At 38.0% G+C, this 12,469-nt stretch overlaps 1 protein-coding gene across 3 annotated transcripts in view; it reads right to left on the bottom strand.

Annotated features, from left to right (window-relative positions):
• The window catches only part of evlb (Enah/Vasp-like b), a 60,606-nt gene that overhangs the window by 7,920 nt on the left and 40,217 nt on the right, over positions 1–12,469 (bottom strand). For all 3 annotated transcript variants that reach the window (XM_036581801.1, XM_036581800.1, XM_036581799.1), the window contains exon 4: positions 3,255–3,318. In XM_036581801.1, the coding sequence (XP_036437694.1) occupies positions 3,255–3,318 (64 nt within the window). The remainder of the gene's footprint in view (positions 1–3,254; positions 3,319–12,469) is intronic.

Here is a 12,469-nt window from a genome sequence, read left to right as displayed (position 1 = left end):
AGCCACAGGAGCATTAGTGAGGTCAGGTACTGATGTTGGGGTATTAGTTCTGGATTGCAAACATCACTCCAACTCATCCCAAAGGTACTGGACAGAGCTTTATATCTCCAGAGATCATAGTTCCACTGATCCACTGTCCAATCAGTGCTTGGCATTGGGCATGGTGACCTTAGGCTGCTTCAGGGTGTCCCATTCTATTGGACATGCTGCTCCAGAGCATCCTATTCTATTGGAAATGCTTTTCATCGGAAATTATACAAGCTGTGTGTGCAACTGGACAGTAATGGGTACAACTAATTCACTATTTAGAAAGGGTGTTTACAAATATATAGTCTATATACTGTGTCATATAGTGTCATTGCTGTCCAAATAAATGAATATCCAAAATAATAACTTTATTGAGGAAAACAAACATGTTCTTACATTTTAATGTAAGTTAACGTAAAGATATTTTGTTCTGAGTAGTTCTGGAGCATTTCTGCTGATCCACTCATCATCAGCTATTGTTTTCAAATTATGTAGAAAAATAAATATCTCTTGTCTTTTATAGACACAAAATGTTCTGTTTCTTTTTATGTCCTGATACAGTTAAAGTTAATAAAATAAATCTGAGTAACATTTATTTGAACCCAGCTACATAACACAGCTACATAACATGTCATGGAAGATGTCATATGCTGTCATTTTTTGTCATGACATGTCAAGTCTAATAATACTAGTTATAGCGTTTAATGTCATACCAGCCACTTAGAGCACAATTATAAGCAATGACAACACGACACTGTTATACTATGGAACAAAACCTGTCATGACACCTCCTGACAGCATATGACATCTACCAGGACATGTTTGTGGTATGGCTATATCAATGTTATGAGTTCAAGTAAAGTGTTTTTGAAATTTACTAAATAATTGCTCACAGTAAAGAATTCATATGTTAGCTCCATTCCAAAAGGTAGTCTGCAGCCTAGGTGAGCTGGATTTATAGATGTATTGGCTGTTCTAATCAGAAGGATCTTTTTACTGTTGAGAAATGCAGACTATATTCTCACAAACTGATGTCCTTTGTGCCCTTTTGACCCAAAGACATTTCAAGAAAATGTCTTTCACATCTGCAAAACTGGTGTTTAAATGTAAGTTGCTCATATTGTATGCACAAAAATTAGTTTCACGTATTTATTGAGTTTATTCATATTTAGTTCATTATAAAATGTGCATTTTCCCATCCAGCTTTGTTATGCGACTCTTTTCTGATAATGTGACAGTACTGCTTTATCAGACTGTTCTGTTTTGTGTGATGTAAAACCCGTAAGGAGCCTTCAGAGGCCAATGCTTTCTTCGCTGCAGCTTAGCTTCTGGAATGTAGCTGCTGCGTCATGGGCATTTATAAACATGAGCAAAGTTAGCGCAGAGATGACATGTAGATTCATATTCCATGAAATCAGTCTCTCTAAAGCCACACTGGGGAAAGACATTAACCCATATCTGAGAGATAACCAGGGCGGGTGGGGAGGGGGAGAGATAGATAGAGAGAGAGAGAGAGAGAGAGAGAGAGAGAGAAAGAGGAGGGGAGTGGAGGAAGAGAGAGAGTTGTGGAAATTTCCAGCTGCATGCTGCTCAGGAACAGCTGACACATCAGATACAGCACCCTGAATACTGTAGAGACACGCCACACTCCATCTTTTTGGGGCAGCTTTTCCCTGCTGATGTTCCAAGCCTGTCAAGAAAACGTTTCTATTCTGGTACTTCAAACTGCAGATTCACACAGTGGATATAACCCTAACACAGGGTTGTCACAGTCTTGTCCGCAAACAGGGGCGGCGTAGCTGCAGGTTTTCATTCCTAACAAGCGAGAGCACATCTGACTCTACTTTAGTGAAACATGATGACATCGGAACCATATCAGTATTGGCAGATAATTGCTTAAAAAAATGATCAACATCAGACAGATGTTTAGACCTAGTTATTGTGCTTTGAAACCTCAGATTTCTGCATTTTATTAATGTTACTGCATTCGTTGTTGTCCAAAAAAAGATGTCGATTTTTTCCAATTTTTATTTTTCTACCTCATTTCATAATGACTGGACCAAAATGCTCCAAAATTACTTGGAAAGTTCGTTACGTTAACTTAAATTAAAAGTAAAAGATTTGTTTGCCTTCTGCTGTAAAGCTACAACATTTATAAATGTTAGATGTCTTGATTTCTAGTGCTATAAATGTTTATGTATTGGCATTGGCATACATGCACATTAAAAATACCAGATATTGGCCCACAGTTCCTGTATCAGCACATCCCTATTCTACTTCTTTATTTAAGTCTTCAACAATTGATCAGGAGGGCTCCTGTTGTGTTAGAATGAAAACCTGTCTGAACAGGTTTGGTCACCCCTGACCTAATAAAAACAGGGAGATGAGTGACCTATACAATTTTACAAAAACCTCTGAGCTGCCTTCCTCAACAATTCAGCCTCTTTTTTTATTTAAACACAGTTTTCCTCTCTCTTTTTTTGTTATCGTGTTATCTTTAAAAAAGTGCTGGTAGTTTTTTCTAATACAGACATTGATCACTAACCTCAATAATGATCTAAAATGACTGGAATCTGTGTTAATTAATTTTAATGCTGACCACTGAGCTGCAAGTTGTGTGTGTGCAACCTGCCTTCCACTCTTTGGTATTTTATTGTCTAACAGCTCTGACGCTGTGATCTTTACAGCATGCCTAGAAATCCATTGCTCCCCTACATTTTATTTCCCAGAGCATTCAAATTAAACGCCCAATTCAGGAGATTTTACATATGTGAGTCGTTTAGCTGCTTACCATTGTTAGCCTGTTTAAATGTCAGTGCATGAAGCAATGAACTAGACTTTAATTTGATGGAGCCGTATTGGACAGTCATGCTGTGCACTGCACTGCAGTGTGTTGAGCTGAAGCAAACTATTTTTGAGAGCATGAAAACCTGTGATGTTTACATTCACGGGTAAACAGTGAGAACTGAGAGTCTCGCAGTCTCACCTGAGAGTCTCACTGTCACTATGTCACTATAGCAACAATCAAAGTGTTTGTTTTTCCTGTAAACATGTAAACAAATACTTTGTGGTAGCAAGACTCTAAATGGTGTTCTCTTCTACCCAAGTTTGATATCTCATAGTCTTATAACAATGTAGAGCTAGAAAACTGCATGGCCTCGTAGAGCTGCACTGATTTCTCTGCAGCCATGAGGATCAAGCACTGAGCTTTCTAGGCCAGATCTTACCTTCTTTGTGCCTCCAGTTCATCTGTGGTGGGCCCATTCTGTACCTGGCGCTGAACAGCTGGACCTGTGTTAGAATAAAAAGAACTATATAATGCCTGGCGAAGTTTGTAAACTTTGACAAGTCACAGTAAATAAAAGCATTGTATAACTGAAATTAATAATCAGAATGTCTTAATCATGGCATTGAATCAAGCAAAGAAATTCTGTTGGAAGTTCAGATTCTAAATTCACTCGATACCACATTTGTGTTTGGAAGCAAACAGAGAAGATATTTTAATAGGATTCAAATTTAATCAAAAGTTATTATGAATACAGCCTTGTTTTGCAGAAAGAACAAAAGAACAAGAATGTTGTTCCTACATTTTGTCAATTCTTGACACTGAAACAAAGAAAAAAGTCAGAAATGCAGATATGAATGTGCACAATGTAAATGTAATTCACTGAGTAGCTAACTATGTAATTAAATATGTAATTACATAATTACATTTAAATGTCTAGAGTATGTATTTAAGGAAGGGGTGGGCAATATGAAGTCACATTACACTTATATTGTGGTGCAATTTATAGACGTCGTCATTATAATTAGGTCTGTTTAACAGGATTTAGTGCAATGCAGTGTGTAAAAGGTTGAGTAGTTTTAAATGTGGCACTATTGGTTCTTCTTTGTGTGTTCCAACATCAAACCTCAGAAATGAAGTATCATGACATATTTTGTGTATCAAGAAAATGTCTTCAAGTATTGTGATACTGTATATTTGCTAAATCACCCACCCTTAAAGGGCTCATATGCTACATTTTTTCTTGTGTTTTACTTCCTTGAAATCCTATTAAGATGTTTGCGTGGCCTAACGTTCTAAAAATCTCATAATTCAACCATTTTCCAAACTTTTCTTTATACCTTAGAATTAAACAGGCTGTTTTTTGTTACTGTGCCTTTAAGACTGAAGCACATCATATCAGTTTTGACGTCCAGTATTGTACCTCAACCAAAAAGCAGTGAGGTCTGAAAAACTTATTATAACTTCAGTGAGAAAGGGGTGGAGCTAAACTGCTCTAAACTTGATAGGTGGATGTATGACACTACAAAAACGATGAATTTAAAACGGGCTGTTTTACATGGACTGGAATGTGAACTGTATGTTTTAAAACTTTAGCAATGTTTACATTCTATATTTAACTCTTTCATATAAAAAAGTGAGGTAAGTTCACTTTTAAATGATATGGGATCTTTAATGTAAAGTAGTATTGGCCTTAAAGATGTGACTTTTGCTCTGTGTAAAGTAGCACAAAACATTCAAATGTCCACTTCAGTTTAGAATGCACTGCCAATCCGCCTAAAGGCCGCACCTCAGTGTTCTGCGTCATTGCATCTCTTGCAGGAGACATGATATTCTATCTCAGTCAGCCTTCTTAATTTCATTCGCTCTCATTGAAACAGACGTTACGCAGCTCCAACCAGGTGGGACGCACCTGAGGTCCCGCCCATCACCATGTGTGCCTAACAGATGCCACACGTGTACTCAAATGCTTGTATCGTGTGCTGTTACTGAGGCAGTGGAAGTGCTCTATTCTAATTAGGCTGTATGAAATGTTTACTGCTATTATGAAATAGCTACTTGTTTTTGTGCTCATGACCCCGTTGTGTGTCCTAAGAGAAAGGTAAACGAGGTTAGATATTTTACTTCGGGGCCTTGTAGACCGTGGAGTGCCCTCTGGCTGTCACACTGGATGGTACGATAATGATCTAGACTTGGCAGAAATTGATCAGGAGGGCGGTGCTTCAGACTGTTACATGTGTTGCTATTATTGTCCACAAGAAATCTAATGATGCACTGTCACTGTTCTCTGTAAAATTACTGTTATACAGGCAATTATCAGGCTATTTTCAACCCTGTCTTAAAGAAAAATATGGATTTTCCATGTTTCATTTAAGAGGACAATTTGACGAGTGAAACAGGCTGAATTATTCAAAGCTAGTGAAGTGCTGAAGGGTTGTGAAGTAGACTGAAATAGACACAAGAAGCTCTGCAGACAGGCCAGTGAGACGGAGAGAGAAGCTTCAAACTGCTGTGTTGGTAACAGACAGGAAGGAGGCAGAAACATCAGAAGTGTAAATTAACACTCCAGGCAATGACAGTAACACATCTCATTACTGCTGAACACTGACCACACCTATGGCCAGACATTTTAAAATCATTAACCAAAATCAGGCAAATTAAATACATGGAGAGCAACACTATACAGAAAAACACATTTGTGATGTCTGCTTACTGAGTAATGTTCCTAAAACAGCACTGATTTCTAAGATGTTTGGTTGTAGAGGTGTAATGAGGGACACTAGTGTTTCCTCATGCTCGTATTTCAGCTTCCCAAACTGACAAATACACAGTAGAACCTGATCTGATCTCTCAGAGCCAGACACCAACACTGTGACTCATTTTTCTTTGATAATTTACACACACACTGCACATGCACACACATATTCTCAGACACGCAGTTGTAGGCAAAAGTCTGAACACCTCCAGTCAAATTATGTTTTGTTACTACACTTTTCATTCAATTTTACTAGGTGAAAATGAATTATCACATCTTCTACAAAGAACTTAAATATGGCACTTAAGTGCACAATTTCTATTTATTTGCTAAGCATTTCATATTGGGAAAAAATGACATCAATGTAAAATGTGTCATAACATTTTTGTTATGTGCCAAAAATGTGCCACTAGTTTTCCTTTTTTATGTACATTAAAATGTACAGAAGTGTGTTCTCTGTAGGAGATATGTTAACTTTTTCACTTATAAAATCAACAAAACGTCATTTGACCAGGGATGTCCAAACTTACGACTGTACACAATCACTCACACTCACAAGACAGACTGTAACAAGCAATCACCAGTGTGGACAATCAGACTTAATCCTACTTTCAAATTCTACATTAAATCAGGCTAAAGAAGAAGAATGTAGGACTTAAATGGCCTGGAACTGGGACATAAATTCAATTAGAAAGGTCGTTTATTACTATAAGCTGATGTGTTATAAGACAATAAAAGTCAAATCTGACTCTGTAAGAGTAACTTGTACTCTTACATGAGCCTGTAGTGGTTCCACTATTCAATGACACACATGCCTGTGTCCTGGCTTCTGTTCAGTGCTCACTGAGGGTTAACCGGGGATTCTAATAAGGGGTAGACCAAACACTCAATTGGAAAACATTTTTTGCCCCAAACCTGGTACGAGAAATCTTTCAATTTATTATTTTTACTTTGGCCCATCTGTTTAGCATTTTTGATATTAATAATGTGAACCAGGTAAGTGCACTCACACTGTATGTGAACTGTGCTCGACCTATATCCGTCACTGTGTTAAATAGCTAGTTGACTCCTACCTTTGATGCCGCTTTATTTGATTCATGGTCTGAAAATAAGTAACCAATTATAATTATGTTGTTTATATTAAAAAAATACAAAGAAATACCAAGAATTTTTCTGTCAAGGAATCAGGGAGACACCTCATTTTGAGTGGTCCTTTTAGATGATATAAACACCCAACAGACTCTCAGTAACACCAAAAACAGAGTTGGGGTTAGGTTTTGGGTTGAGGTTAAGGTTAGGGTTAGGATTAGGGCCAGAGTTAGGGTTAGGTTTTGGGTAAGGTCGAGTAAGGTTAGGTTTTGCGTAAAGGAAGCGACGTATTAACACTACATCTACTTAATGTAAGTAATGTATCAACATTACATCCACAAGATATTTATTTCACTGTATTTAGATGTTGCACTACTGCTACTGCACTGATATGTTGTTGATGTGTTACTGATACTCTGTTAAGAGTTTATTAATCATCTACAAAGGATTACTCCATATAAAATGTTACCGAAATCAGAATCTGTATCTGATGTACTGAGCTAAACTGTCATTTTACTGCATTTGTCACCCTATATAAATACATGTTATATTTCTCTGTAATGCCAATCCGTTTATGATTATTCCCAATTTTTTATCTTTTATAAATGAGAATGTATCAGCTTCAGCAGAAATGTACATGCTATCAGATATCAGCATCAACCATAACCATAATTCCCATATCGGTGAATCCCTAATGACAATTCATGATCAGTGCACCCATAAATGTAATACTGTACTTATTAAGTATATTATGTTTTTAATTTGTCAATTAATTTGAAGTCCAGTCCGAAAGCCTCCATAAACTGAAGCTCCATTAGCTCTGCACTACACCTGTACCTGTTGTCATCACAACTATGTAAACATAATCGAAAGCCTTTCCTCTTCTCACAAACTCCATATAATGACTGTATCTGATGTGTCCCACTACAATATGATGATCAGAATGAAGGAGAGAGGAGAGAAGGGAGAGCGAGCAGTACCTACAGGACATCTTGAAGAAGAAGATCCGGCTGTGGCAGATACAGAGACAGTGGCAGACCCACTCTCTGCTGAACATAGCGTTTCCGGGCCCTTCATCCCTTCTCTCTTTTTTCCCCCTCTCTCTCTCTCCTCCTCTTCTCTCACCCTTTCATACTCCTCCCTACTGGTCTCCTGTTTCTCTGTAGGGTAACCTCACACCTGCAGTGAAGCAGCAGGCCAGCGAGCCCTCGCTAGCTCATGTTTCTTTCAGCCTCCCCATGTGTGCTTCTCCTACTACCATATACACCTCCAAGCCAACAGGAGGCACTCTAACTTTTCCAAAGAAGATTCCAATCTTGTTTAAAATGTATTAAGAGAAATAGCATAGACGAAAAGGAGACATGAGTTGCTTCTATAATTATTCAGATTAGCATCAAGGCTGATCTGTTTATTGATTTTTTTCCTATGGGTAATGATGTTGTGTTAGCAGCAATTTGAAAACATGTGGTGGATGACTTCAGAGGAAGCATGTGCTAGCCTTAACCTTCCCAGCTTGATAGTGCCCTGTAATGGGGGAGACCATTGACAGTATATATAAACTGGACACAGTCATCCCGCTGTTTTTAATGGGGATCAGGAGGTCAATCATGTCACTTCCTGTTCGGCTTGTGACAGCAGGTATGCGTGAGACTGCACAGGTGTCTTAATGATACAAATCTAAAGCGTGCAGTGCAAAGAACGGTAGTGTTTATAGGAGCTGCCCAGCAGATTTTTGAGAATGTGTTAAACAGAACATCAATCTGTAAATCAGCCATTCAGAACAATGGTACATTTTGAACACATAATGAAACTAAAACAAATTTAGTCACGGCTTCCTCCTTCATTAATTGTTTGTGTGAAATATACAGTAGAATAGAGATGCTTCAGGATTTCCTGCTTGCTCCTGTTGACACCACACACTACAGTTCCCACAATTCTCTGGACTCACACCATGGAAGCCAAGCCACCTTATTATTGAACTAATGTCACCTGTTTCTCATTACCTGTCTGTGTATAAATACCTATTTGAAGAGTTACTTTGTGAAGTACTGTCAATGTCACATGCTGCATACTGAGCATTTATCTCTTTGTCTGATCCTCCTGTGTGTGATCCTTCCCGTTTCTCAACTGGTGCCTTTGGATTCTCTTGTTTGATACTGCTGTCTTGGACTGGTTCTGTTTTGGTTTTGACCTTTGCATGTATTTGACCTAGTCTTGTAATTCATGTAAATTATTGTAATTATTGTATCGTATTGCGACATTGTTGTAATAGTAGTAATAAGCAAACCCGCTCTGTACTTTTTATTGCTCAGCAGATTCTACGTTAAATATTACAGTGCAATCTTCTGAGTTGCACATTTATCAAATCATTTTCTACCTTGTCATGGATAAACATTTATTCTGAAGCCAGAAAATGATTAACAGGCCTGTGGATCAAACAACAAACAGTCCAGTCTCTCTAGAAGAACCGCATGGGAAAGGTCCAGAAATTTCCATGACTTTTCCAGCACTTACTATTTTCCATGACTTTTCCAGGCCTGAAAAAACAAATTTCTATATTCCATGACTTTTCCAGGATTTTCATGACCGTACAAACCCTGTATGGATTTTCAGGGGTTAAAGTAATAGTCTGGCAAAAAATCAGACCAGCCAAAACATGTTTGGAATCTGAGGTTTGCTTCTTTAGTTTTGCATCTGAGCTACAAGGCTAGCCAACAAATATCATCATGAAAACTGCATGTCCAAATCAATACACGCTTGCCTTAATCAGCATTAGGTCAAGAAATATCAAATAGATTTACCTCTGTGGTTTTTGACACTGATATACTGCTATCTATAAAAATAGATAGAAATGGAAATTGATTAGCCTCGTAGCTCCAGTGCAAAACTAGAGCAAAGAAAACTTTGGACACAAAACATATCTTGACTCATCAGTTACATTTGAACTAAAGAGAAAACTGTGTGAACTTTGCTTTAACAAACCTTGAGAACACAGACTCTCATACTGTACTGTGTCCTCGCCTTCCCTGAACTAATTACACTCTACGGCATTTGCTATTCACAAACAGAAGTAGCGCAGTACCAGAGGCAGATGTGCAGCCTTTGTTCTCTCTCTCCCCGCTCTCTGCTTTCTCTATCACTCTCTGTCATTCTCTTTCAACGATAGAAAGAAAAACTGGAGAGTCATGCTCTAGTACTGAGCTCGGGGGAACGCTCCTCAACGACTGAGTTTAATTAAGATTAGCATTGTACTGGGAAAACACTTCTCAGTTAATAACTTGGAAGCTCAGAGTCTCATTTACCTCCTGATACCCTCTCAGTGTCTCGCTCTCTCTCTCATTACATGTCATTGAGGGAGCAGTGTTCATGCAATTAAAGTGTGCACATCAATGAAATGAATGAAATGCTGAATTCTGTTTGGGTGCCTGAGTGTACATTATTACTGTATTTTCAGTGATTCCTGTAGTGTATGGTTGATAGCTATGGACAACAATGTCCATGTGCTTAATGAATGAACAGCAAACCTGTTAAATCTAAACAACTTAGAAGCCAAAGGCCAATGACTTATGTTATCAGTGTATACTAAGGGTAGTTCTGCAGCAATTAGTCAGCAAAAATATACTGTATTGATTGCTTACAAAAAGTGCCTTATAATGTTAATATGCATATGCTTAATATGCTTTAATCCAACAGATTTCCATATATTTTTCACACAGGGGCAAGACAGCTTCTGTTGTTTCGTTGCATCATAAGAAGAAATCACTTATCAGCCTGCCAACGATGTACAAACAACACAAAAGCACCCAATTTTCACCCATTTTCTGCCCCCTTCTGATAGTGGTGAAGTGCTTTAACTGATTAGCCTAAGTGGCGAATGTCAGTCCAGTGAAGGTATTGTGCTACATGTTGGAAAACAAAGCATTTCACGGATGGAGGAAGCAGTTCAATAATGAAATGTTCAACAGCAGTTCAATAATGAAAATGATAAGGTCCAGACTAATGTTGTCTCAGGTATAATACATAATAGTGCACAATGTTAAATCTTCAGGACAGTGATGTATTGTGCATTAACACTTAAAATCTGTAAAATATTCAATATAAACATGAAATCACAAACATTGTTCATGCCATCCACAAATATATTAGAAACCTTTAGCAGAAACCTTTATCTAATGACGTAGCCGACACTCAGAATCATGTAAACGATGACAAAAATGGGAAAAAATAAATGATTCAACGTGTGCCAGAATTCAGAAAATGGGTAAAAAAAAACAAAACAAAAACAAAACAGCAAATGATAAATTTAATTATATTAAGGTTAGTAAAATTAGAAAAATAAATATATATATATTTTTTTACATTTCTTAAATTCAGTCATGCTTTTAATTTAGCAACAGCTTCAACTGAGAAATAAAGCCAACATAGTTTCAAATGTTAAAAATTTAGATTTAGTAGTAAAGACATTAAGATTAAAGCTCTGATCAGTCACTATGTGAGAATGAGGCACTTGAGTACCTCACGTATACATATTGCTAACTCTGGTACTTTGGCAGATCTGATGCCACTTATGCCAAATTTATTCCCGCCAAGCTAAAATTGAACTGAAGAAAAAAGCAGAGAAAAGTATTTTCAAAAATCTCTCAACAGAAACGACCACCATCAGTCTTTCTCTGCCAGTTCAGAGAGCAAAAACATTACAAGACTATAGATAATAGAAGAAAATAACAAAAACGAGTAGACGGGGACTTTAATGTAAACAAAAGCGGTTAAAATAACTAATGCTACAGATTCAGTAGATAGAGGTTAGACTGGAGTATTCCTTTTTATCTGTGTACTAATTATGTTACAATACCAGGTTCCCCAACTACAAACGATCAGCCTTCACGCTTCATCTGTTCATTCCCAATCAACACTGATGATGCAGTGCATGGTGCACACCATTAGAGGGCAATGTGATTCCCAAATGGCCTTACAGGCTCTGTGCCCAGAACATGGCTCAGAAGCAATGCTAGCATTGCTCAGCGCTCTGCCACAGATCCACTTGAGTACTTGCAGTATGTATTTGGGTTAAAAGTGATCAGAACGACTTCTGCTACAACTGTTTACGGGTATTAGGAAGAAGACTTGCCAAACCTTTCAGAGCACTCACAGTGAAAGTACCATCTCAGCTGCTGACTGAATGAGAACGCTGGCATAGCAACATAAGGTGTGGAGTTGAGGTTGCTGGGTTCAAGTGGATTGAGTTCGGGTAACTTGGAGCACTTTAGCCATTCCTGTTTCTCAGTGAAACTAAACTGACCTCTAACACATTTTCTTGAAATCCTAAGGATATTTTCTAAATAAAAATTCAATATATTTTTATGGCTTTCACCTCTTAAACTATGAGTTAAAGGTTTGTACACAGTGTACCAAAATCCTCAGAGCGCAGGAATAAATGACTGGGTCACCGTTTGCTCTGATATATCTGAAGCCCTCAGAGGAGGGTTTCATTAGAGTAGAGGGTTTAATCCCCCCAGCCCAGCCCCTGTCCCCAGCTGCCTCGGACCGTCTGTCAGCCTCCAAAGACTTATCTCATTACCCATATTACATGAGTTTTAAAAAGTCTGCTCCAGCCAGCAGAAGCAGTCTTACACTATTTCTTTACGTCAAAGCCAGACCGCCTTCTGTCATGAATGTTTTTTTTTCTTAACTGTTTTGATTTGTGGCTATTCTTGTCACTCCAGGTTCTTTCAGTTCAAAAGACAAAGAGGCGGATAGACGCACAAGGCGGCAGAGGTCAGACTGGTTACATAAGGCTAACAGTGGAATTGAAT

Source organism: Colossoma macropomum, unplaced genomic scaffold (genome assembly GCF_904425465.1).
Source record: "Colossoma macropomum unplaced genomic scaffold, Colossoma_macropomum, whole genome shotgun sequence".
NCBI lineage: Eukaryota > Metazoa > Chordata > Actinopteri > Characiformes > Serrasalmidae > Colossoma > Colossoma macropomum.
The sequence above is the reverse complement of the archived record's forward strand: the minus strand, read 5'-3'. Positions and strand labels throughout refer to the sequence as shown.